The sequence below is a fragment of the Perissodus microlepis genome, chromosome 17, assembly GCF_051167445.1.
Source record: "Perissodus microlepis isolate ML-2025 ecotype Zambia chromosome 17, ASM5116744v1, whole genome shotgun sequence".
NCBI classification, from domain to species: Eukaryota; Metazoa; Chordata; class Actinopteri; order Cichliformes; family Cichlidae; genus Perissodus; species Perissodus microlepis.
The window spans coordinates 32,750,587-32,776,234 of NC_140477.1; the positions used below are offsets into that span (position 1 = coordinate 32,750,587).

General features: G+C 40.3%; 2 protein-coding genes across 4 annotated transcripts in view; one reads left to right on the forward strand and one right to left on the reverse strand.

The window, feature by feature from the left end:
- dnajc6 (DnaJ (Hsp40) homolog, subfamily C, member 6) overlaps positions 1 to 22,709 on the forward strand; it is a 37,879-nt gene extending 15,170 nt beyond the window's left edge. For 2 of the 3 annotated variants that reach the window (XM_084910038.1, XM_084910036.1), the window contains 16 exons: positions 6,087 to 6,136; positions 7,619 to 7,767; positions 9,846 to 9,968; positions 11,813 to 11,946; positions 12,428 to 12,622; positions 12,855 to 12,972; positions 13,728 to 13,807; positions 13,941 to 14,134; positions 15,766 to 16,137; positions 16,256 to 16,399; positions 17,088 to 17,189; positions 17,305 to 17,439; positions 17,520 to 17,852; positions 18,229 to 18,377; positions 18,783 to 18,959; positions 19,890 to 22,709. In XM_084910038.1, coding sequence (XP_084766164.1) covers positions 6,087 to 6,136; positions 7,619 to 7,767; positions 9,846 to 9,968; positions 11,813 to 11,946; positions 12,428 to 12,622; positions 12,855 to 12,972; positions 13,728 to 13,807; positions 13,941 to 14,134; positions 15,766 to 16,137; positions 16,256 to 16,399; positions 17,088 to 17,189; positions 17,305 to 17,439; positions 17,520 to 17,852; positions 18,229 to 18,377; positions 18,783 to 18,959; positions 19,890 to 19,991 — 2,557 coding nt within the window. In that variant the 3' untranslated portion in view covers positions 19,992 to 22,709. The remainder of the gene's footprint in view (positions 1 to 6,086; positions 6,137 to 7,618; positions 7,768 to 9,845; positions 9,969 to 11,812; positions 11,947 to 12,427; positions 12,623 to 12,854; positions 12,973 to 13,727; positions 13,808 to 13,940; positions 14,135 to 15,765; positions 16,138 to 16,255; positions 16,400 to 17,087; positions 17,190 to 17,304; positions 17,440 to 17,519; positions 17,853 to 18,228; positions 18,378 to 18,782; positions 18,960 to 19,889) is intronic. The other variant, XM_084910037.1, reaches the window with a different exon arrangement.
- lurap1 (leucine rich adaptor protein 1) overlaps positions 10,575 to 25,648 on the reverse strand; it is a 95,745-nt gene continuing 80,671 nt past the window's right edge. Inside the window, exon 3 of the mRNA XM_084910041.1 lies at positions 10,575 to 11,216. Coding sequence (XP_084766167.1) covers positions 11,169 to 11,216 — 48 coding nt within the window. The 3' untranslated portion in view covers positions 10,575 to 11,168. The remainder of the gene's footprint in view (positions 11,217 to 25,648) is intronic.

Below are 25,648 nucleotides of genomic sequence, written 5' to 3' on the forward strand. Positions count from 1 at the left end.
TGTCTCACATTAACTGCTGCAGCATTTCTTATATTAAATGAAATTAAATGTGTAATTAAACTTCTTTATCCTGTTAAAAAAGGAACCATCACTGGTTCGGCCCTCTTCAGATCAAAGTAGCCAATGTATCTGGCAAACAATTTAAAACATGTTTGACATCCCCGCTGTAGATATTTTTCTAGTGTTGTACAGCCAAAGATGAATACTGCACACAAGTCCAGCTTAAATCTGTGCTTTGCGCTCGTTCAGTAGCGAGCGAACTGGTTAACCGAATGCTGTTTCAGATGTTGATCACAAGCGTCTCCGACTAGCTTTAGAAGTGAAGCAGCAGAGCGGTTGGGATGGAGGGAGGAAAGAGTGAGGTTTCAGAGTCTGGCACGGCTCGGTCGTCCCAGTGTGTTTGTGCACAGGCATCTGCACAGGGCGGCACAAAGAGGCCTCTGTATTATCAAACACACACACACACACACACACACACACACACACACACCCCTACGTTGCTCCCCTCACTATTGACTCAGCAAGTCTGATTGTGAAATTTCCTCTCCGGGGTCTCTCCCTTTCTGTCGCTCACATCTTGGCAAACCCCCACTCTCCTGTCCTCTCGTTCCCCTTGTGTTTTTCGGTTGATCGACTGCCCGCTTGGCTCTACCTTTCTTCCTCTCCTCTCCTCTCCTCTCCTCTCCTCTCCTCTCCTCTCCTCTCCTCTCCTCTCCTCTCCTCTCCTCTCCTCTCCTCTCCTCTCCTCTCCTCTCTCCCTCCCTCTTTGGTGTCTATTGCCCCACTTCTGGCTGCATTATTCATAGCGGTTCATTGTGCCAAATGGCCAGAGCACTGCTGATACAGAAGGATTCATTTCATTAGGAACCTGTGTGATGCGATGTGAAGTGTGTTTGTGGGGACTGTATATGCATGTGTGATAAGGGATAATGGAGGGAGGAGAAGTAGGCTAGCTCATACCTTTTGCTTTCTTAAACAGTATGCATTCAGACCCCTTCCAAACAATTCTGTTTCGATTAATCATTATTCCAGCAAAACATTCCATATTTTCTTGTTATGTAGTCTTTTGGTTAAGTTGTTGGTTAACAGAAGATTTGAGTAAATAGATTTTGAGCAAATTTTGGACTTTATCTCAAATGTGACTGCCAATATTCAATCGTGTCTGCTGACATGGACAAAGTGCTAAAGCAGGTTTAAATGAGATACAAGAATGTCAACCAAGGGAAAAAAAAACTCCCTTGAGCTTCCTCGGTATAACGTGACACCTCTGCTGTTAAACGGGCCTTCTTTGAATGCCTCGACAGGTCTTGATCCGTTCCTCTCTGCTTCTGTTCTCATGGGTAGTCAAGGGAAAGAGCTGCTTCTGAATTATTAAAACCAACCTGTGTTTCTTTACGTAGCTGAAGAAGAAAAATTTGCAGGGCAGGCGACTTGAGGCAACAGTGTGTTTGTGTCTGTGAGAAGCGCAATGAATATGGAGCCTTGATGGCTGTGCTAGTTTTGTAAATAACACGGTGTGCTTGGTCTGCACCCAGGCTGTAACCCCCACTCCACAATCTCCCTATCAGACACACATTAATTTGCCTTTTCCCCTCAAGTTTTCAAGCTTTGATCTGCATCTAAAATTCCAGTTTTCCCAATTTCATTATCCATGTCATTTTTCAGACACCAAAACATACAGAACACAAACTTACAGCACATCTTATCTACAAAAATAAGAAACTCTGGTGAATTAAAAAAAAATCCCACTGTGATTTTGAAGAGTGAATGAAGCTAAATCAGGCCCCGAGGATAGATGATTGCAGTGCAAACACTATGTAGCCACTTAAATTGGTTTAAGCAGACATGCTATAAAAATCCTGCTTAAACAAAATGAAGACAAGTGAATTTTAGAGAAGACCATAGGGGAAATGTAGAGAGCCCGACTCTAATATCCATCGGGATCTAACCCACTTACATTGAGACTAGGTTGGTGTAGTCTTGAGAGGTTCTAATAGAGCACCTCACTTCTCATGTATTCAGCCTAAAATGTCTTATAAGCTCAGGGTGTTTACTTTCTCGGAGGAAAGCATGAACATGAAGTGCTGTACTGCTCAGAATGGGTTTAATAACATACCGGTACATCTATACACCAACCCAAGCAAGTTTACCTTTTGGTTTTTTTTTTTTACTGTTTTTTTATCACAAAATGTGAGCTATTACATCAGAGTTAATACCAATATCAAGTTGAATAAAGTAGTGCAGCAATAAGAAAGTCACATAAAAATTACTAACTGCTAAAAATTGTTGTTTTGTCTCTCAGGTCAGATAGAAGAAAGAAAAGATCAGTGGTGACCATTAGTGATCATGTAATCCACAGAGAGATGCAAACAATGGGGGACCTGTTACAAGCCCACTACAGTAACAAAGTTTGGATGCTGTGTAAACTGTAAATATAAACAGAATGCAATCATTTGGAAATGTCATAGACCAATAGAATGTAGAAAACATAGATACAATGTTTTGGAATGAGAAAATGTACCACTTTAAAGAAACTATTAGCTCATTTTGAATTTGACGGCAGTAACTCGTCTAAAGAAAGTTGGGACAGAACTGCGTTTACCGTTGTGTCTTCTCTTTTGTGTTCTTGGTGGAAGGTCTGGACAGCAGGCAGGCCACTTTAGCACCTGGAGTCTTCTACTATGAAGCTGTGCGTTGTAATCCGGCAGATGCAGTATGTGGTTTAGCATCGTATTGCTGAAAAAGACGTTGTCTGAATGGGAGAGTATGTTGCTCTAAAGCCTGTATATACCTTTCAGCATTGAAGGTGACTGTTCAAGCAGTCATTTCCATAGGCACTAGTGCACCAACATCCCATCAGAGATGTGGACTTTTGAACTGAGAGCTGATAGCAAGCCAGATAGTCTCTCTCCTTTTTAGTCTGAAAGATGTATCAACAATGTATTTCATATTCACTAAACAGTTTTCCACTTTCAGTCCATTTCAAACAACCTCTGACCCAGAGAAAAATCATCGGCCCGAAGAATTGATTTTCAGCCTTGTCATTTAAAGAGATTTGTCGGGATTCTCTGAATCTTTTTGATTCGGATGTTCAGCTACTGTGTTCTGAAAAAGATCAGATAAAGTACTTTTACATCAAGGAACAATATTCTGATATGTTTCTGAAAATGTTTTACAATTAGAGACCTTTTTTGCAGATTGGTAAACATCTGTCTATCTTTACTTCTCAGAAACTCTGCCTTGGTAATATGATCTTTTTATACCCAGTCTTATTACCAGCCTGTTATTACCAGCCTGTTACCAAATAACCTAATTAGTTGCAAAATGTTTCTCCAACTGTTTCTTATTAGTACCACTTACCATTTCAGCCTTCTGTCCCCCTGTCCCAATGTTTTAGAGATCTGTTGCTGCCATCAGTACAGTACAATAGTACAAAGTGTTTTAGTTCTCTTTCGCCTCACTTTTGTAGACATCTTTCTTCTAATTGGCTGATACTCACAAACAGGAGGTTTGAACAGAAGGTGGGTGGGGCTTCTGTGCTTACAGCCAGTACCATGTGCCTTAAGGCAGCGGTCCTCAACTCTCACGGTCCATGAGTCATTTGGTACCGGGCCGTGAGAATTGAGGCTTGGATGCCTCAACTCTCACAATGATTTTTTTTTTGGTTCCGGGACTGGTTTTATTTGTTGTACTTGTCCACGATACCTTAAAGGCTGTGAAAATATTGTCGGACATAAACTGGTCCATGGTGCAAAAAAGGTTGGGGATCGCTGCCTTAAGGGGCAATGTCCATAGCTGAAGCAAAATGTCTGAGCTTCAGCCAAACCTGAAGCTCAGAATGTAGAGTCCAAAACCAGTGGGTGACGTCACCAAGGCTACCTCCATGTTTAACACTGTCTATGTCTGAAACCAAGCAGTCTCAAATGTGGCTCACATTTGAGCCACTTATTTGGACACTACATAAATGCCCTCTTTATTTGAAACTCTATGTTTAATTGGAACATCCCCCATTGTAACAGTATACATATGAGAGAAAACTAAGATGTGGAATGATATATTAATGGTATGAAATACTAACATCCGTACAGGGATGATAAGTTAATAATGAATAAGCATTATGTTATCTTAAAGAGCTAGCATGATTGGTATCTTAGTAAACCACAGTTTTAGAAGTGAGTCCTTCAAATTATTAGTCACACAGTTGCTAGACTGATTACCTTTAGATAAATTGCCCACTTGGTGGGAAAAAAGGGATTCAGTGGCAGATTAAACAAAGTCTGAGTCCAAAATCAAACCTTCTGACTATTTATGTGCAATTTACATCAAAATGTATCTAATCATTTTCCAGCAAGAGGAAATTGCACCAGTCTCGTCATTATCTTTTAACTTCCTGTCTGTTAGACATGGGCTTGTTTTTGATTGTGCGCTCTGATATCGACTGCATATCAACAGCTTTTATCAAATGTCTTTGTGTAACACAAAGGACTGACAAGACATTTTTTATAGCAGTCTGAAAAAACATCTGCTGGCATTTAGCATCTCCACAGTAATTAGATCAACGCTCCACCACAGCTGGGATCAGCTGGTCGTTACCATTTTTAAATTGGTCTTGTCAGGTGTTGATAGTGGTGTTATTGTTATTAGCTAGTTGGTGGGTGTTCAGATTGCACATTAATACAATATTTTTTATTTTTCATACTGGAGATGGGTTTCTCTATTACGCACAGTTTAGTTGGCTCATAATTGTGTACCTGTTTCCATGGTAATAGATGTATTATTCAGCATAGAAATAGGTAAAACCACACATATGTACACACAGAAGTGTTAATATCCAGCAGAAATGTCACCTTTCTGATCTCCCAGACCCGATTTACTAATAAAAGTATAATGTAAAGATAAAACTGACCTTTTTTTCCACGTTAAATCGGTCAAACGTTGACTCTGCTTTTCCACTCTGGGAACAACAAACACTCTGAGATCAAAATAGAAGCTTCAATTGTGGCCCAATTACCTCATTATAGAGGACTTACATGCAATGCCCTCACTGTTGGATTTAATTAAGGTTGTTTGTCTGTTATATTGTAGTATATTAGCAGTTACATTTTTTTTTAAGGCTAAACTACACAAACGCCCTAAATCAAAGGACACATTCACGTGATATGGTACGCTTGGTTTGTTTACAGAAAAACCCATGACTCATTTAGCAGTCTAGCTGAGAAGGACTGCATTACATAACCAGGTCTAGGACTGCAGCAGGCCCATATGGCACTCCTCCATGATCACACGGAGATGACGGTCCCAGCTAGGCCTAGCTTGCAGGATTTACACAGTAGGCAACTAGCCAACTCAATTTGATTCGCATTAGCCTACAAACCTGTCTTGAAAGATAAATGCAACTACAGTGAGCTGAGCCTTCCTCTGCTGCTGTCAGTTGTGAGATTTTCTTTTTGTGAGTCATTTGTCCAAAAACAAATTTCGGCTCTCACTCTAACCCCACCCTGAGCCTTTTTGGCAGTGTTTCATTAGTATGTGTTTCCACCACTGCTGTGCTGGAGCACTAGTGGACTGCTTGTATATGAGTGCACCACAGCTGCCCCCACAGTCGAAAAAAAAAAAAAAAGGTCCATATGGCAGAGCTGCATTTGGCAATGAAAGGCAGTGCTGCTCAATTTAAGAATTCACACATGGTATTTCTTTGATCCCAGGCAGTTCAGCCTAGAGTGGTGAGCCCGAACAAGATAACAGCTCTAAAGCCTGTTGAAGTTAATCACTTGGATATGCCTGTAATGCAGTTCAACCTGTGAATGACAGAAAGGTGGATCAACCTTTTTGGATGCTGGATATTCTTATACTAACTTTTTATATATGCATCATTTTGTCTTGGTAGCTAAATGCACAGAAACAGTCATTATGAATCTCTAACATTTCATATCTAAATCACAGAAATACAAAAGCAAGGTGATTTTGTAAAGCCTACCACAACTTATATTTTAAACAGTTATTGAGATGCTTGTGGACAGTCGACATTGGTTTTACATATATGATGTAATAAAACGTGTTTTCAAAGATTTCTTTTTTCCTTACAGTTATACCAAAGGGGAGCTGGACATTGCCTACATAACATCACGGATCATAGGTAAATGTATTTCTAGCGAATGGGCATTGTATATACGCATGTGTGTAGATAGATGATCTTTAACAATGTTACTTGGACTGTTTTCCAGTTTTTTGATTGAGCAGCAATGTGCCCTTTAAAAGGCAAAGTCAGTCAGACATTTGTCACTCGAGGGCTTTATATCCCATGGTAGTCATGCTGGAGTGTAGAGCTACTCAGCTCACCTTTTTGCAATCCTGTACTCCACAGTGGGTAAAAATACAGTTATGTAGAAATGAAAAGTTTTCACAGAACCCCTCTGTAGCCCTGTGAAAAACTAAGCACACTCTTACTGCTTCCATAGGAATTAAGACAGTAAGTAGCAGCCATGTACTTAATTAACTAAACATCACCAAGTGTGAGCACCTCCGTAAAAGTGGAATTTGTGATCAGTTTGATGGTCTGGTGTGTTTTAACACAATACCACAGTCTTCCCAGGAGTGGGGGTCACAGAAAATTCACTCCAGGCTCAGACTGTACAATTCTCAGAGTTATATTTTGGATTCTACAGGTCTCGGTTAGCATGTTAAAGCTCATGACAATTATAAGACGACTGACACTCAATGAAAAAAACTCTTTGAATGAACATAAAAAACAATAATGGAAAGGATTTCCATGTTATTAAATTGCTTTATTTTAGCGTTATGCAATTCTGTTATTCCAATGTGTAACGTACTAGAGTTGGACCAACTTAATTAATTAATGATGAATCAACTTATTTACTGGAGTTGAGTCCATCATAATTTCATTGAGCTGATCCAATCCATGCAAATTATGTTAGCCCAACAAAAGTACTTAATGCTAATAGAAAGATATTTATTTATTAACGTGGAAATCCTTTTTATAATTATTTTAAATTCAAGGAGTCAAGAAAAAGTAGGAAAGGTATGATTACAAGGTTTGATACAGAATTTTCTTTACGTTTTTGTTCTTGACAGGTAAAACCACAATAAATAGCAATGGCATACACATGGTGTGTGCTTTTACTTCTAACCCCAGTGATTTTCTTGTGGATTGAAATCTCGCGTGATCTCATGATATCGCGAATCCAGGCAACTAACCACTCTTACTTGATCGCATCATGTCATCTCAAGAAGAATTTCATGCAGGTTGTACAGGATTTAATTACATCAACCATAGAAACCTTAAAGAATAGTGGTGAATTAGGTAAAAGTATTCTAGAGTCAAGTGTGAGGCCATCTCTGACATTTAATGCTTGGTTGAAATTGGGTCATACAACAGAAACAGCAATGTTCCTACGTACACAAGCAAATCCACAAAATTATGGCTGAAATGTTATTGCTGCTAAAGGAGGTTCTACAAGCTGCTGAATTATAATTCAGCTTAGTGCTTAGTTTTGAACGAGACTGTTTAGAGTTCTGTTAAAACGTTCTCTGTCATGACTGAGTTTGTCTTAATTGCACTGTACATGTGAACATGTCAAACTTTGTTTGTTTTTTTCAGTGATGACCTATCCAGCTGAGTCGGTGCAGATTGGCTACCAGAACCATGTCGAAGACATCCGCTCTTTTCTTGACAGCCGGCATGCGGACCACTACACTGTTTTCAACCTATCACAGCGTAACTACCGTGGGGCCAAATTCTCCAACAGGGTGAGTGTGACTGTAGCCCATGGATCTCGATGAAGCTGTTACTCATGTAGTGGTTGCTCCAGCTTTTTTGCACTCTTCATTTTATAAACATAGAAGGGAAATAGGAGGGCTTAATTACAGTTTTAGGCGTGATTGTTCCTTGATAGTCTCAAACCACCCAGAGAAAAGTTTCATTTTGCTTTTTTTATCAGGTCTGTAATTGCTAAGGATTCCGATTTCATTACCGGATCACTAATTGTATGGATTATTCATTTGATTCCTTATTGAATCTCTTATAGGTTCTCATTGGGTTCTCAATGGCTCTGCTTTGAGAGTTACCACCATCACTAAGCAGAATATCAACCGCATTACATTCAGGCAAATTAATTGCATGCTGTGTGGTGAAATGTTTGTGCGCATTGCAGGTATTTTCTCTCTTTGTTGTAACCAGTGTTAATTTTGTGGTAATTATCACACAATATTACATAGAATATTTTGCATAAAGGTAATGCAGTACGTTACTTAAATATTTCAAGGTTTTCAGTAAAATGACCTAAAATGCATTGTCTCATGAGTCTACTTTAGAATCATGAACAGGTAGAAATGAAGACTGCAGCATGACAGGCCATCAGTTTGTTACCTGTGGAAGTTCAGGGTCTGGCTACTAGGCTGGGGTCAGCAGTTGCTCACTTTTAACATCAGCCTGGATTCTTAGCTGCCTTAGTGTTAACATGCTTTCTGTGCAGGTACTTAAAAAGAGCTGAAGTTCTTTTAGCACCATAATCCAGATGTTTCTGTCCTGAATGCAGTTTGCCATTACCATCGAGCTCTCGTCCTTTTGTGTGATAAAAATAAAATGAATGTCCATATCAACGCTTTAGACTTCACCGCAGTTTTTCTCCTCCAGCACAAAAACTGATATCAGCACAAGTGCAAGAGGAACCGATAAGCAGAATCAATAGGCATAAGTAGATAAACAATTTCATTGAACTACTGTGAACCAACTCTCTACAACAGCTGGTACTTGAGTCCTATTCCTAGTCATTAGCTTAATGCTAAAAAGGTACATTTTTTCTTTCTTTTTTTAAACTTGAGAACAATTTTTTGAATTTCACAAAATTGTTGTTCAAACAGTATATGAAGTATCCAGTGTCATCAGCTGGTTTGTGTATAACCCGTCAATTTGGCAGTCACCATTTGGTTTTTTAGAAGCCAGAACTGACTACATTTCGACAAGAAGGTGGAAAGTTTCTACAAGCTAGATGGCTAACAAAACCAGAGCATGGCTGCATCACACATGGCATCAGTACTTGCTAATTTGTGCTAACACATAAATAAATGGTAGAATTTTACTCTTACCAAAAAAACAAAACAGGACCAAAGACTTCTTGGATAGTTTTTTTTAAAATATACAATTAACCCTGCAGCAAGTTGAATAATTACTCAAAAAAAAATCTCACAAAACACAACAAAACTTCAAACACCTTTGAGAAATCCAGTGTAATGATGCAAATTAACTGATGCAAGGCCTAATAAGCAGCTAGCAGCGATCAACCTCATCTGGCTGTTCCTGAAACTGCAGCTTTTGGTATTTCAGCACTCATTTCATTATTCAGAATTTAATTTGTGGGGTTCCAATCCCAGTGTTACGGCTAAATTACCACATTTGGAAATATAAAACTCCAAACACTCAGTTTATTGTATCTTATTTTGCTTTTATGGTTATGCATATCTTTCAGTATTGGGACATTTCCGCAGATAGGTTTCCTATTACTGTATAGAAGGCACATGTGGGAGCTAAGGAGTCAGGCTTGTTAGGAGTCATGCTTTGTTGTTAACATGGTGAAGTTGGCCCCCTGTCTGCATTGTGAGGTCACTGTATCCTTAGCAGATGACTCATCATGGCAACTGGTCTGTTGTGTTGCTCTGCTGCTGCAGTGCTGTTACTGACTTCCACCACTCCCCTTTCCTCTCCTCTGTTCCTTTTTTCCCCAACCCTTTCCTGCCCTTTTATCTCTCTGATCCGCCTCCTTTCTTTCTTTTTACTGGAATCCATTTCCTTCTCCCTCCTTTTATTCCTGGCATCTACTTCAATACAGGTTTCAGAGTGTAATTGGCCTTCACGCCAAGCACCCAGCCTCCACAACCTGTTTGCTGTGTGCAAAAACATGTACAACTGGCTGAAACAGAATCCCAAGAACGTCTGTGTAATCACATGCTCGGTAAGGAGATGCACATACATTAGCCCTATATTAAATTCTTCATCCTCCTTTGTATAGTTGAATTTATTAAGGATTCATATGAAATTATTACTAATCATTCTCCCATGAAAAACAAGTACATAGTGAGGTACTTTTGATTGTTATGTAAAGGGACTTGTTTTTGTTGGTCCCACAACACATCCGTTAATTTTTGAGCTGTTTGATGTCCTGTGACCCACTTTTGAATCGAAGCAGAGAGTCTGAAATAGACCGAAGCATGTTTAGTGTCAGAATCTTTTTGTTCCCCTTCCAAAACATTTTGCTCAACAATGATATTGGCATCATTGATTACATGTCAACTTTTCTTTCACATCAAATGAAGTGCTTCCAAGACACGGATCTCTAAAGTCTGAAGTTGTTAAATGCTACAACAACTGCTCAACAGCTTTCCAAACATGACTCACCTTCTTTTTCCACATCTACATAAATTGTTGGGTCAGTGTTTCCACAAGCCCCGCTGGTTTAGAGACTTATTCATTATGAAGAAAACAAGACAGTCAGCGATCGATCGATTTACTTGCAAGGGAGGCCTCGTTGGTATCTACCAATGACCCCAATGACGGCCTCCGCTTGCTGCCTTTTATTGGGAAAACAGTTCACACAATACACATCACAGCAAAAGCACCGCCCACGTAAAACCACCCAAATGGTTCTAAGGCAAGGCACTGTATGTATATATGTGTGTGTGTGTGTGTGTGTGTAAACATCTGTATGCATGTGAGAATGTGTGTGTGTGTGTGTGTGTGTGTGCAAGAATGTGTGTGTGTGACCTCCTGCTGACCAAAAGGGTCATAAAAGCAGGAAGCAACATCACAAGAAACAGATCTTCCAGATATGATGTATCTGCAATAAAACACTACATCCCCCCAGAACCTCGAGAGGTTGGGGAGGGGGATAAAAGAATTCCTTTCATCACAGAGTTAAAACAATGTAGAGATGGTAAGCATAAAAATGACAACATTTAACAATTCACTTTAACATAAATCAAAACAGTTTTGCAAAAGGGATCATTCTTCCAGATAAAGGCTATATTACCACCCAGATCAGAAATCTTCTCTTCCTCTTCAACGGCTGTTGCCAATCCTTGATGCTGGAGTAACAGTTTTTTTTCTCCAAATACATTCCCGCTCGGAGCTCTTCAGACTGCTCTTGTGGTCTCTATTAATCAGCCGTGTGAGCTTCTTCACTGTTGTTACTTAGCAGGTGGTACTGAAAAGAAAATGAAAAGCAAAGAAGAAGAATATTTCATTTTTGCATCTTGGTCTGTGATGTTCAGTAAAAATGATAGAAGTCATCTTATTATGCTTATTGCAGAATGGTGTATTCTTTGGTGTCCTATTTAGGCTTATTGGATGAAAGGCACTTTTAGTGCGTGGATCATCACACTTTAGCAATATCAGCCACTTGCATTAGACACATTTGGGAATTCAACCATATCTGACTTTTTCAATAGAAACTGAGTTTCTGTTTATTGGAATTCAGTGACATGACTACTATAGACTGGCATGTGCTGGGGCATGTTATTACCAAGTCATTGTGGGTTTGGCTTTGCCTTGGCAAACTGCTTCTTCTTGCATAATCTTCACAAAACACTTCCTTTTTTTTTAAAAAAAAAGCTGTGTTTTCACCTCAGTTAACAACAGTGTTACAGTATCCATGTAACCTGAAATGAGTCAGTTCATATGTATGAATAGACTCATAGAAAAATAATACGTGTGTTTATTCAAAAGAAAAAATCCCCAGTGGCTCAAATTGCGGTTATGATAAGATGTACATGTAATTTTATCTTTGTTTTGGGTTTTCAGGATGGTCGCGCTCCTTCGGGTGTTTTGGTCTGTGCCATGTTCTGCTTCTGCCACCTCTTCAATAATCCAGTTCCTGCCATGCAGCTGCTCAGCGCCAAAAGACCAGGTTCTGGCCTCTGGCCTTCACACCGCAGGTTTGCATCAGTGAACATGGGGATGTGAATGTGACAGAAAGAGAAGAAGAAAAGTGGGAGCCTTGTGCTCGGTTGTCGGCCTTTGGTTCTGCTGATGTTACATTCTTCAATGTCTAATAAATCTGCAGTCTATTTTTCATAGATAATGAACATTTACCACTTCTAATAAAGAATCACATATTAAATGAGGTCAAAACACATTCACACTTAAGAAGAAGAGCACAGTTTCAGATCATATGCTGTTACAGGCATAACATGTTGAAATATACATACAGCCATCACTGAAGCCAACAGTTAATAGTTGTCTCAGCTTAAACATAAACTCTTGATTGCTGGGCAAGAAGAACCACGAGTCCGCCTGCCATACTTGTAGAAGTTAACAGTCGATGGTTGTGCAAGCGTCTCCTCATAAATGACATTTATTGCATCATTCAGAGTGCTGAAAATTGAAAACTGCTGTTTTTGTTTTCTCTGCCTGCAGGTACATAGGCTATGTATGTAGCATGGTATCAGAGAAGCCTAGCCTACCCCACTCCAAGCCCTTGGTGATCAAGGCCCTCACTATGAGTCCCATCCCCTGTTTCAACAAGCAGCGTAGTGGCTGTCGACCTTTCTGTGACGTTCTCATTGGAGAGACAAAGATCTTCACCACTGCACAGGAGTATGAAAGGATGAGGTAAGTAACATTAGCGAGATTAATGAAAAATTTGACAGCATCGAACCGCAGAGAGCACGGTAGCGTTGCAGTTCTGTATTGGAATAGAATAACTACAAATGTCTCAGAGATTTTATGCTGAGTATGATATGAATGAAAGTATAATCAAAGCGTCATTATACCCCCTTCCTTTTTCTCACTCTGTAACACTTTCCCTCAATTACACTTTGCTGCACCTTCTCTGCACGCCTAGAGAGCACAGGGTCCAGGACGGCAAGGTAGTTTTCCCTCTGGGTGTAAGCGTACAAGGAGATGTTGTGGTTTCAGTCTACCACATGAGGTCAACCATTGGAGGACGACTGCAGGCCAAGGTACGCTTCTGCTTAGTCTGCTTTATAAGATAAAATGTCGATAAAATCAACATCTCAATCAAACTAGCAAGCAGCAAACTCCAACTAAGTCACAGTGACAGTACTGGAACGATTGTGGTGATAAGATCATGCTAAAGTATAAGCCATTGTAGAGTTTCAGGTAGCTTCAACAGCTTGTTGTGTCTCATTGTTACATTGTTTAAGACAAGAAGAAGCTGGATGAAGGTTTTTGACTTAATGATTTACTTCATTTATAGAAATATGCAGATTTACTCACTCATGACTGCATTTATGCACTATTTATGCTATTTTTGGTTTAGTTTGGTCCAGGTGTTTCATCTGGGTATTATTGTCTTTCAGTAATCTTATGACAGATTATTGGCACATAGGTGTACATCACCATGCGTTGCATTATAATAATATGTGCATATGTAGCTTAATGACTTCATTATTTTGCTATATAGCACATTAGTACTAAAACCTAGATGAATAGTACAAAATAATTAAAAATCCATTGGTTAAAGTGGGCTTGTCTTTTTTTTCTTGAACATTTTTCCTTTTATTTTGTTTCTTTTACTGGATTTTCTTATTTCACCTGCTTGTATTTTATTACATGACAAAGATTTATCACATGCAAAACTTGAACATAACACCTAAAAACATTGCAGAACAACAGGTAAGGGGTAACTGACTGCAGGAGAGTGCTGATAAAATATAATGTAACCAACATTTATCTTTGTTCCTGCTTGTGTTAGGTATCCAACACACAGATCTTCCAGATTCAGTTCCACACTGGCTTCATCGCTCCTGGAACCACTATGTTAAAGTTTAACAAGTAAGGAAAATCTCTTAGAAAAATCGGGGAATTCTGGTTTCTCACTATAAAAAATAATATTGCTAGACTTCCACTCTGTTGACTGTTTTACCTTCTCAATTTTCTTTCTCACACATATTGATTTTCCTCTCAGACCAGAGCTCGATGCTTGTGACTCTCCAGAGAAATATCCCCAGCTCTTCCATGTGATATTGGAAGTGGAAGTGGAAGGGGTGGACAAACAGAAAGACCTGACACCACCATGGGAACAGTTTCCTTGTAAAGACTTGAGCCCAAATGTGCTCTTCTCTGGCCACCAGGAACATCAGGATGCACTGGCGATTGCTGGTAAAAATGGGAGGGTTTCACTGGGGCAACAACTGGTGTTCAGTCTATAAAATACGACACATTAAGTTTTCCTTTTTTAAAAACTCAAATCAGATGTTAAGTTTAGAATCAAACTTTTTTTTTTTGGTTATCAATGTTTTTTTTAATGTATTTATTTATGCAAGTTTGAGAATCAAACATTTACTGCTTTGTTTAATCTGTTGTCAGATTTTACTACCAACATAATTAAATTAACGTAAAAATTTCCCTGTTGTGGGATCAATAAAGTCTTATCTTATCTTATCTTATCTAAACTAAAAATCTTTAGCTAAGAACTGAAAATGCTAAAGCAAAATGGGTTAGCTGCTAGCAATTTAGCAGTTAGCTTGACTAACAAGCAATGTGGAATTTTGTATTGAAAATGTTTTTAGTTAGCATTTTTGCTTGCTTGTTTTGTTAGCCTTTACAATTTGTAATCATACCTTTACCTAAAACCAATCATAATGCTACATTAACCTTAATAACAAACTCTAACCCCAAACCTGGATTGACTTTACGTAAGTTTACCTGGTACCAAAATAAAGATTAGGCAAAAAGAACTTGCTACTAATTTTTTTTTACAACTTATTTTAATATTTATGAACCAGCCAGCACGACATTAAAGCCATTTGCCTAATATTGTGAAGATCTCCCTCACCTCATCATACGGATGTTTGGAAATATTTCCAGTATCAATGTTAGTGGTTTTATTATTGTGGCTAATCAATTTACATTAACACATAGTCATAAAAACTAATGTGACTCATTTTTGTCCCTGCAAGATGAGATGGAGGGCTTGGATCTTGAGGGTAAGATGGTAGAGGAGATCACAGACCTGCTAGAGGAACTATACTGTGAGCGTAGTTACCCAGGGTTTGCTTCAATTCACTCATGCTCTACCCAGGAAGAATTTTTGCTATTGGAAAATCCATTTGGTGGTTTCCAACTGTGATTTGCATTGATTGAATTGAAATTTAGCCCATTCTTGTAGCCCATGATGTATCATTTTGGTAGAAATATTTTGTCCTGTCTCTTGTGTAAACACCAGTCTTTTAACACAATTTCCATAACATGTATGCCAGCATTTTACTTCCTGGGCATACAGAGACATGTTTTTAAGGTTGTTTTTTTTTTATGGATATGGAGAACTAGAGGGGAAAACTCATAGTCCCAAAAGGAAATAAAGGGAAAACGTGTCTGGGGAGTAAACAAATCCAACGTTAAAATGTTCTACCAAAGTGAAATATTGCTTTTGATTTATACAGCTGTTTAATCCCATGCTGTACAAGCTTCTTATTTTTTTTATCATATTCTTTTATGTTGAAATTTATCACATTTAAGACGTTTTCTCCAACTAGCAACTACTAGCTAGAATTTATTTGCAGACTGTGTGTATGTTTGCAACCTCGTAGCACAAATAGCTGTACTGGCTGTAGAAGCAATGACCTGCGTAGTTTACCATCATCCTCTGCTTCACTCTTGTCCCTTTATATCTGAACCTCAAATTAATTCCCTTTGTCTGCTTTGTTATCTCTTCAGTCATTGCTTTGTTCGTGATTGATGTGTCTTTCTCATGACACTCTTTTCTGTTTTTCCCATCTCATCATTTTCAGAGCCAAGTCGGTCCCACGGAGGTCCAGACGGTCGGGTACGTGGCGAGGAGAGCGAGCCGTCGGATGATGAAATGCTTTCTCTCTCCAGCCAGCAAAGCAATGCCAGTGCAGCCCATCAGAAACCTGACCTCCCAGCTCCCACTTCTGCCACCCCTGCTCCCGCCGAGGAAGTCGATCTTCTCGGCCTCGATGGTGACGAGGTCAACCGCCCGTCATCTAAGCCCCCATCTACAGCAGCTGCAACCACTGACCTCCTAGGGGACTTGTTCGGGGGCCCACCTCAGTCAACCAGCGGGCCTCCATCTGCCCAGTCCACTCCACACAAAGTCGCCCCCAACACTGCCTCACCATGCCCATCACCTGCCCCACCAGGTGAGAAGTTTGAAAAAGCATTTCCTTTTAGGTCCAACCTAAAACTAGACTTCAAATAGGCACAATTACTCTTGCAATTTAGCATAAGACAATAACACTGGTGGATGGTTCTCCTCAGCATTTGATCCTTTTGGGACGGGTCCGATGCCTAAGCCTCAGGACGTGATGGGTTCATTCCTCGGACCAGGTAAAGTGGGGCAGCCAGACCCTTTCCTGCATGCTGCTCGCTCACCATCACCCACCCTGCAGCCTACAAGCCTCGGTAAGGCATGCTCCTTGCTGCTCTGCTGAACATTTTCCCAAACCATCGTTTTGGGTGCACTTAAAGCATTTCAAGAGCCTGAACCAAATTAGGGTAAGGCATGTTTTCAGATATTTGCAAGATGCCACTACGATAATTTCCCTTCATCTGTGCTTCTATTTAAACTGGCACCCAAACCCGACTGCTGAGTATATATCCATTTTTAGCATTTCTCTGTGCTTACTCACACATTTTTATTGTATTGCTCATGTAATGTATGATTTGTAATTCACGAGTTTGCATGCTGTATGTGAAGTGTTTGCAGGCCATCTCATTGCCACTCCATAGGGATTGCGCAGCTTGATTTTTCAACTCCAGCACAAGCTCCTACTAGTAATTTTTTCCTCAGCTCACAGTCAGTATTTTCATGTTTAAACATGGCAAAACAGTTTTTCTTAACTTCAGGTTTACACTTTTTTATACTTTGAGGATTAAGGGCATGATGTGTGCATGAAGAAGAGCCGTCTGGCTTCAGTCTTCTGTGGACAATTTTTAGTTAGCAACTATAAAATTTGTTTCCACATCCACGAAACAACAGCTCTCTGAAGCTCAGTTCTGTTGTTATTTTATTTGGCTTAATGTTTTTGTGTCCCTCAATTCCCATTTTCCGTGTGCTCCGCCCGTGACCGATGGTTATGTGCTTCAACAGGTCGGAGTTCCCCCGTCCCACCCACCACCCCTACTGTCAACATTCAGCAGCAAAACGCCATGGGAGCATGGGACTGGAACAGACCTGCTACCACAAGCACAGGTTCTCCCAAGCACACAGCCACACATACATACAAGCAGATACCACACTGTTTGTAAAACACGTTGGCATCAGTGTCGTTTATTTTTCCTGCTTTGCTGTTGGCCGATTCATTCAGGAGGTTTTGGTATGGGCAGTCGGTCAGCCACTACCAGTCCCACTGGCTCAGTCCACAGCACCCCCACCCACCAAACCAAGCCAAACACTCTGGACCCATTCGCTGATATTGGCAACCTGGGGGGAAGCCTTGGAGGTGAGACGCTGGAAATGTTCCTAAGTTCTTAGTATTTTTGCTACTACCTCGCATGCCATAATCTCTGTCCTTTTGATCAGGAGGCTCTGGCTTCTCGAGCAAGCCCACCACCCCTACTGGAACGGCCCCTTCCTTCCCTCCAATGGGCTCCCCATCGAGGCCTCCGCCATCGCCCCAGCACACAGGAGCCTGGCAGCCCCACGCAGGAGGCACTTTCCCCTCGTGGCAGGCTGGTGGAAGTGGTGGAGGGTGGCAACCGCAAGGACAGGGTCCTGCTCCGCAGCCAAAGCCCAGCCCCAGCCACACTTCCATGCCCCACACATCGCCCCAGAATCGACCCAACTACAATGTTAGCTTCTCCGCAATGGGAGGAGGCTCACCCAGCGCAGGGGGAAAAGCACAGGCTGGGATGGGTAAGCTCGACAGGCTCATTGTTACACTCCAAATGTTGTGGCTGGTCAGTTGGGGTATATTTCACATAAAAGGACATTTTTCTTTTAAAACAAAATAGAGATTACACTTAACTTATATTTCAAAATATAAGGTTTAAAATTTTTACTAAGAATTGTGAGCATTTTGAAGGTTTTAAGTTTTTTTTGTTTGATTTTTGAAGTTAAACGTTTAACAAAATATCTGCAAACATTTAGAGAGAGCGCCACATTTTTAATCCATTAAAATTTTCATGCTGTGCACACATACATTGTTCTTCAGCTCACCGTATAGTAATTAGTGCATTTGTTGCTTAACAAGTATGTATTCTGTCTTTGTGTTTGTCTGCCTCTTTGTCAGGTTCGAAGCCCAAACCCTCGGATGCCAACTTTGACGACCTGCTGTCTGCTCAGGGCTTTGCGGGGACCAAAGAGAAGAAAGGGCCCAGGACTATAGCAGAGATGAGGAAGGAGGAGATGGCCAAAGAAATGGACCCTGAGAAACTAAAGGCATGAGCTGTTTGTTTGAAACTAATGAAGTTGAACTAATAAGTTTTGGTTCATTGTGTCTGATTACAATTAGTTTTTGATGACATTGCGCTTGGTGGTGGTCGCCTGTTTATCCAGTGTAGCTCAACAGAAGCAGTTCAGTGATTCCCAAAAGTAGGATAGTGTACTCGAAAACCTTTGGCTGTTAAACTTTTTCTGTTTATTTCAGAGTTAATGAAGCGTCCAATGTAGGTCTCCCATGACCAAATTTTGGTTCATCTAATTGCTCCTTTAACAGCTTTTTTTTTTTTTTTTACATAAAACCAGAGCCAGAACTACTGAAAGCAGTTATGCTAATAATTGTTTCAAATCAAGTCCTCACTGGTTATTGGCTCCCCTCCTCTGCCTCCCTCTTCTGTGCCCTAGATTCTGGACTGGATAGAGGGGAAAGAGCGTAACATCCGTGCTCTGCTCTCCACCATGCACACTGTGCTTTGGGAAGGAGAGACACGCTGGAAGCCTGTGGGCATGGCTGACCTGGTTACTCCAGAGCAGGTCAAGAAGGTCTATCGCAAAGCAGTCCTGGTTGTTCACCCAGATAAGGTGAGACAGAATTTGCGATGAATGGGATCTTTATGCTTTCTGTATGGATGCAGTAATAGGAGGCATATCCATATGTACAGAATAAATCAGCTGCAATAACGAGACATTCTTTACTTAAAAGCAACTGAAGGTAAAGTCAGATGAAAAAATAGTGACTGTCTTTAGTTTCACTTTCTTCTCCTTATATCAGGCTTATAAGCAGGGGTGCACATAAGTGGTCTGCAGGTGCGCATTCGCTGTCAAAATAAAAGACGTGCACCAGACAAGAAGTTGCAAGGCATGTTTAGACACACACACACAGTAGTGTCTGTGTGTTCAAAGTGCTGGAGGATGAAGTTTTTGCATATATGATGTTGCAACAAGAAAACAACCAAACCAAACTAAAAGTATGTGTGAGCGTGTGAACAATATAATGAAATACAAAGATATCTGAAGCTCTGCACTTTACTCTGTGAAGTGAAGAGTCTGTCACTCTCAGACTCTCAAGCCAAGCCAAGCCAGGCCACAGCTTCCCTTGTAATCCACTTAAAGATACAGCTATGCAGTACAGCAGCTACCATGTGATCAGCTGAAGCATTAGGCCGGGCCTTTCCCACTGCACCCACTAAAACAACGCAGCTTGGCTTAACATGGACTCTTATCAGAATTAAACATGTGATTCAAGTTATACCTGTAAACATGCAGGGATGTGTGTGTATTATAGAAAGAGTGGGGTACCGTATACTTCCTGACTCTCAGCACTGAAAGACAAGTTAGTGTCTTACCTGAATTTTCTGTAACAGTGAATAATATAATGTTGACATAATGCTCGAGTAAAGCAAGCTATGAATGAGAGACAAATGAAGTGGGAATCCCAAAAGGCCAACATGTCTCAAATATGCTTTACTTATGGGTTCATAACTGTTGTGTTTTTTCTCTCCTACTTCGTAGGCGACGGGACAACCATACGAACAATATGCCAAGATGATTTTCATGGAACTAAATGATGCCTGGTCAGAATTTGAGACCCAAGGACAAAAGCCTCTCTACTGAATAAAGCGTAAGGGGACTTAAGGAGGAGGAGATGATGTCCCTGCTGATTCCATCATCTAACCCTTACAGTGTTACCACCTCTTGTCCGCATACTGCAGCCACACCCTGCAACATCTGCCTTTATACCCATGCTTTAACACGTGTCTCTCTTCTTGCAACAAAAACGCAGAACTTGACTGATGACAGGCTATAGAACAGCCTCCCGTGTCCGGACTAGAAGCTCAGACGAACAGCTGACTCTCTGTAGCTCTAATATCCATTCTGTATGTATGAACCATCCCATTCAAAAAAATTAAAAATCACTGGGACGTCAAAGAGACGGATCAAAACAAGGTGAGAGCTGTTGATCTGGAAAAAGAAATGCGCGAGAATAAACTGAGCAAACATTTGTCAGACTGCTCTTCGCAAGAGCTTTGGAGCATGAAGAAGTCTGTGAGGCACAACAAGCATTTAACAGCATTCAAGCCATTTTTTTGTACTGTGAGCGAACACTGAATTCAAAATCAGTTCCGTCATATCAAATCCAGTTTTCACACTATTTAACGTCCCTATAAATAACAAACACAAACAGCAGTGTCAAGTTAAAATAGGCTGTTTGGAGGTGATTGGATTAGAAAATCTTGATCAGAGGTCGAGTTTCACCTTGAAGATGTCGTCTGCTGAGTGTAGCTGAGGAAACAAAATTAGTTAAAAAAAAACAGTAACCCAATAACTTGACTTGTTATGTGACATATATGATATCATGTGGAATGGTTTTGTTATGAAGAGGTTTAATAAGAATTGGTGTGTCTGATATCCTGAAGCCTTGTGGGGAACTGGGGATTGTATGTTTTAGCATTAGCACATGTACAGTTCCTTACATGAAGCACCTTGAGGCCTCGCACACTCACTCATATAATAATATATTTTTGCTTTACATCTCTGTGAAAGCACAAACTGATGAATCGAATCGGTGCAGCTCTCAAGGAAGGCAATCCATGAATTAATTTATTAAATCGCTTTGTTTGTCTTAAAAATATTGGTTCAAATTCAATCTGCTCGTGAGAAAGAGTTCAGGACTTTGAGGCTGTTGTCTTAAAGACTTTTAACGTCTGTCAAACACAGTCGTCAGCCAAAACAGTGAAAACCACTGGCAGTTAAAGGAAATCTGATCACAGTGCAGCTCTCTGCTGGGAAACATCAGGCAGTTCATGAGAATGTGATGCCCTTAACATCACACCTATCCTTCAGACTCCCCAGATCCCCCACGTCTGATCAAGGATCCACGGAACGCACTCTAACAGACGCCTCCACACAACCAGAGGGCTCAAAAAATTAGCCTCTGTCCCAGTGCCAGAGTTTGTAAGACACCCCAAAACATCCCATCTTGATGCTCTGATGAGTCAGAGCTGTTCTAGAGGGGAGCCTGCATTAAATTAGGGAGGTAGTTGTAAGGTTGAGACTGGGTGGGGTAATCTCTGAACCACAGAAGTGACACTAATGTGCTTAAACGCAAACCATCAAGAACGCAATAAGAGTTCTGTTTACTGTATATCACTGTTTCACGTCAGGCAGATCATACTGTGTTTCATCAAAACACTGATTTACAACAATTTACTTTTTATTGATTTGTTTTGTTTACTTTTTACTTCATTTGCTACACGTTTATTCATAATCAGCATAAAAGAATGGGGTATGCATTAGAAGTAGTGAACAGCAGTAGATGCTGCAGCTGATGTGTACTAACCTAACACAAACATTTGCTGATTTTGGATGCATTTGGCCCCTTTTTACGTGCAATTATTCACAAAATCAGTTCTTAGTGCTAAAAGCATTTCATCATTTTAGAGCAAAGTGGAGAAAGCGATAAAATATGCAATAACTAGAGAGGCAATGATCAATTTCTTTCAAGCACATGAGGTTTTCACAAAACACTAATATGTTCCTACACGATCCCCAGAAACAGTTTAAGCTGTTTCAGGGTGAAACAGTTTAGGCTGTTTAGGTTTATTCTTCACACACAAATTGAGCCAAGTGTTTACCTTCTCATGCTCATGACCAGTTGAAGATCCTGACACTGTTAACTGTCTTCATGCTCTCTGATTTGTATAGTAAGGTCAAAAGTGATTTTCTGTTGGCATCATACTGTCTTTTCCCTTCACTGGATTTCATTCGTCCAGTTTGTTCATCTGCATTAAGGATGCTGACTGACTTCTGACAAGCGTAAGAGAATTATGTGAGGTGTGGTTTCATTAGCTGGCTGAGGACCCCGAAAGGATCCCAAAACAAGTGTTGACTGGACCGTCGAACAAGACTCTGGGTCTCAGGCTGAAAATACTGAACTTTAATCTGGAGGTGACTGCTTTCTTTGTCGTTTTACAAGATATGAGAAGTGTGTAGTATGTGTCTATGCTTTATTTACACTGAGGACCTACATGTGAAATAACCCTCATAGGCTCCCTCGCTGACTGAATCTGCGATCTTACAGCTATGTTAAAAAGCTAACCTCTATATTGTAGTCAGTGGATGTGTGTTGTTTGAATTTGTGGTATGTATGGAGGAGCTCAGAGTTGGATACAGAGTACTGTAAGTTATGTGTTTGCCTGTCTCCTGTTCAAATATTACTTAAGCTGTGTAAAAATTCTGTTCATGTTGTTCTTTTCAGTTCTGTTTACGGTTACAGGATGTACATAATGATCAAGTGCAGCGCACAGAAATAAACAGTAAACAGAAACCGGAGCAGGGTGAGCAGCATTCCTCAGTTTTTATGTCTCGCTTGGCCTTTGTCTTTGTAACCACTAGAGGGCTGCATTGTACAGCACATGAACTATATGTCATGATCAGTTGAGCTGAGAGTCCCAGTAAAAGGATGTGGTGCCACCCTCATGGGGTCTGTTTCTGAGAGTTTGGCCAGAAACATGCACATGAGGACCCTGCTGGTGGTGATGTGCTCCTCATATTCCTCGCCCAAAGGAGCAGATACCAGTCTTGCTGCAGTCGAGTCTCTTATAACTGCGTATCTTCTGGTTTTCCCTCCACACTCTTGATACTGTGCCTCGAGACACGGCAAACCTTCTTTTGACAGCTGAACTACATGTGCAGCTGTCACAGGCTGCAGGTGCAGCAAGTTGTAAACATCTAAAAAAGACCTTGAATTTATTTTTATATTTATTCTTTTTCAATCTGAAAGAAAACCTGTCAGAGTAATGAATGAATGAATAGCCTTTATTGTCATTGTACAAGGTACAACGAAATTGGAGTGCCACTCCCTTGGTGCAAAATGCAATAATAAATATAAATATAAAATATAAAAAGTACAATAAAACAACCGAAGTACTCAAGTAAGAAAGGAACGCTGCAAAGAAAGGAACCCAAGTCAACTGTGCTGCCATCTCCACCCTATAAGCATTTAGAATAATATTAATTAATATGATGGTGTACTGCAACTTTAAAAAGGCTTTTCTCCTCACCAGCTTATCACCATCATGCACTGGCTCACAGTCAGGTCCCGAATCTCCAGTAAAATCCTTCTCCTCACCTCTAAATCCCTATGTGATCTTGTTCCCCAGTGTTTATCTGATCTTCTCCTCCCCTGCACCCCAGCCTGGATTCTGCTTTCCACAGATAAAGATACAGATACTCTGCATCCCTCTACACCAAACTCCAATCTTTTGAGGACAGAGCCTTTCATGCCCCCATCCCCAACCCTCTCACAAAGGCATTTGGGCTTTGACTTTTGACCAGAAAGCGACCTTCTGGGGTTTCTTGAAAGGCCCTTAACATACAGACTCACAATGGCAGCAATCATCAATGTCAACTTCTGGTAGTGCACGACTGCTCTGATGCTAATGAGCCATTACAGTATAAGCTGTGGCACAACGCTGCTATTTGCTACTCGTGCTCCAGCCTCTCCGGCTTTCTTACCATCTGGGGCTGATAGTTCTCCCCTTGGGGCCCAGTTTCGGGAAAACATGGCTGCGGTGCCAGCGTTAGATTATCCAGAAGGAAATTTAGGGTAATTGAAAATAATCCCCCCCAATCAGTGATTCATTGTAAAACAAAGTTACTGCTGGACACTTCAGTTTTTCCTTCTTCCAACTCGCTCTGCTGACAGTGCTGACGCACTTCTCGAGAGACTCCAGTGCTGATGGATGTTTACCATCAGCACAGGCCGATGTTTTATTTTCATGATATCCTACACCATTAAACACCAGCCGCATTTGGGTGTCAAGCTGTTAGACACACACAGAGTTTGAAAAAAAGAAAGAAAAAAAGCTATGAGCAGAGGGGATTTGGATGAAATTAGAAATGAGTAAGCATGTTTGCACCACAAAATGATCGCTGAGAAGAAATGTATTTAATTTTGTAGGAATCAGAATCAGAATACTTTATTGATCCCTAGGAAATTATTATAGGAAGTCATTATTGCAAGCAAATTGACTGTAAGAGTTGCTTCATAATCTTACTAGTTGAAGCTGTTTTGAAATGTAATCCATTTGCCCTTTTTCTATAATATGGTTGGACTTTTTGCACCAGTCTGTGGAAAGAGGTGCCAATCCTGTCACTGAGCCTGAGCACCACCAAAGTAGTTTTGTTTTGTTTGTTAGCCCTCTGCTTAAAATTTATATAACTTTAATGAATGGAGCTCTGAGAGAGGTTTCCCATTATGTATGGAAAATAAAGTAGCCCCCAGAGTAAGAAGACAGTCTCTGGGTTTTAATAAAAGTGTTGTCTTTTATTACAGGTAAATTAACATAAATCCAATTTTTCTGCCCACAGAAAAGCCAGCTTGGTTTCATCACAGCTCACCTGCTGCTGAAGCGAGTCTCATCTCTTTGTTTTTTGTTATTTGTTTTATTGGAGTTCGTTATTCACTCATCTTTTTGTGAACAATGTGAACATTTCCACATTCAGTGTTTAATGCACCGTGTAATTCACTCTATATATAAAGAGGCCAAAAGATCCGCTGTTTGCTGCGAGCCTGACTCACACAATCAGATTATCTAGATTTTAGAAATGAAATGAAATGAAATATAAAGCCAAGGTAAACACTGACGTGCAGTTCCCAAAAAGGGGGTCTTAATCATCTTTCTAATATAACCAACATAAACCTGGACTGGCCACAAATTGCTCTCACAAAGAGACTGATGGTAACATGGGAACATTGTTTTTCTGCATCAACGATGAAAAAAAAGTAGATTGGTCTGTGGCGAGCACTGTCGTCAGTTTAAAGGCTAAAACTTATTTATGCTGGAAACTCCTGTGATGTCAGGAATGGCTGGAAAAACAGGTCGTGTGCTGCTTTGTGTAACTAAATATTGTCTTAAATGTATTTAAGACAACTTCAGAATTGCACGAGCACAGGACGAACTGTTGTTATCTTACAGTGATCCGACTGCCGCTTCCTGGGAAAATGTCTCTAGAGATGCTATTCCCTCAGTGTGGGAACATTAGAAGTACATAAAAATATCTTTTCACATGGCCTTTCCATTCAGTGGTCAACAAACAAAAATACTAGGAGCTTAGAACTGGTAGAGTCCTTTTTTATTGAGCTGATTAGTGGATTTACTGTTAACAATATTATATCATATTTAAGACAATATTATATTTAAAAATTAGTACTATATTTATTTATTATATTTAACAATATTATATTCAAGACAACATACAATAAGTAT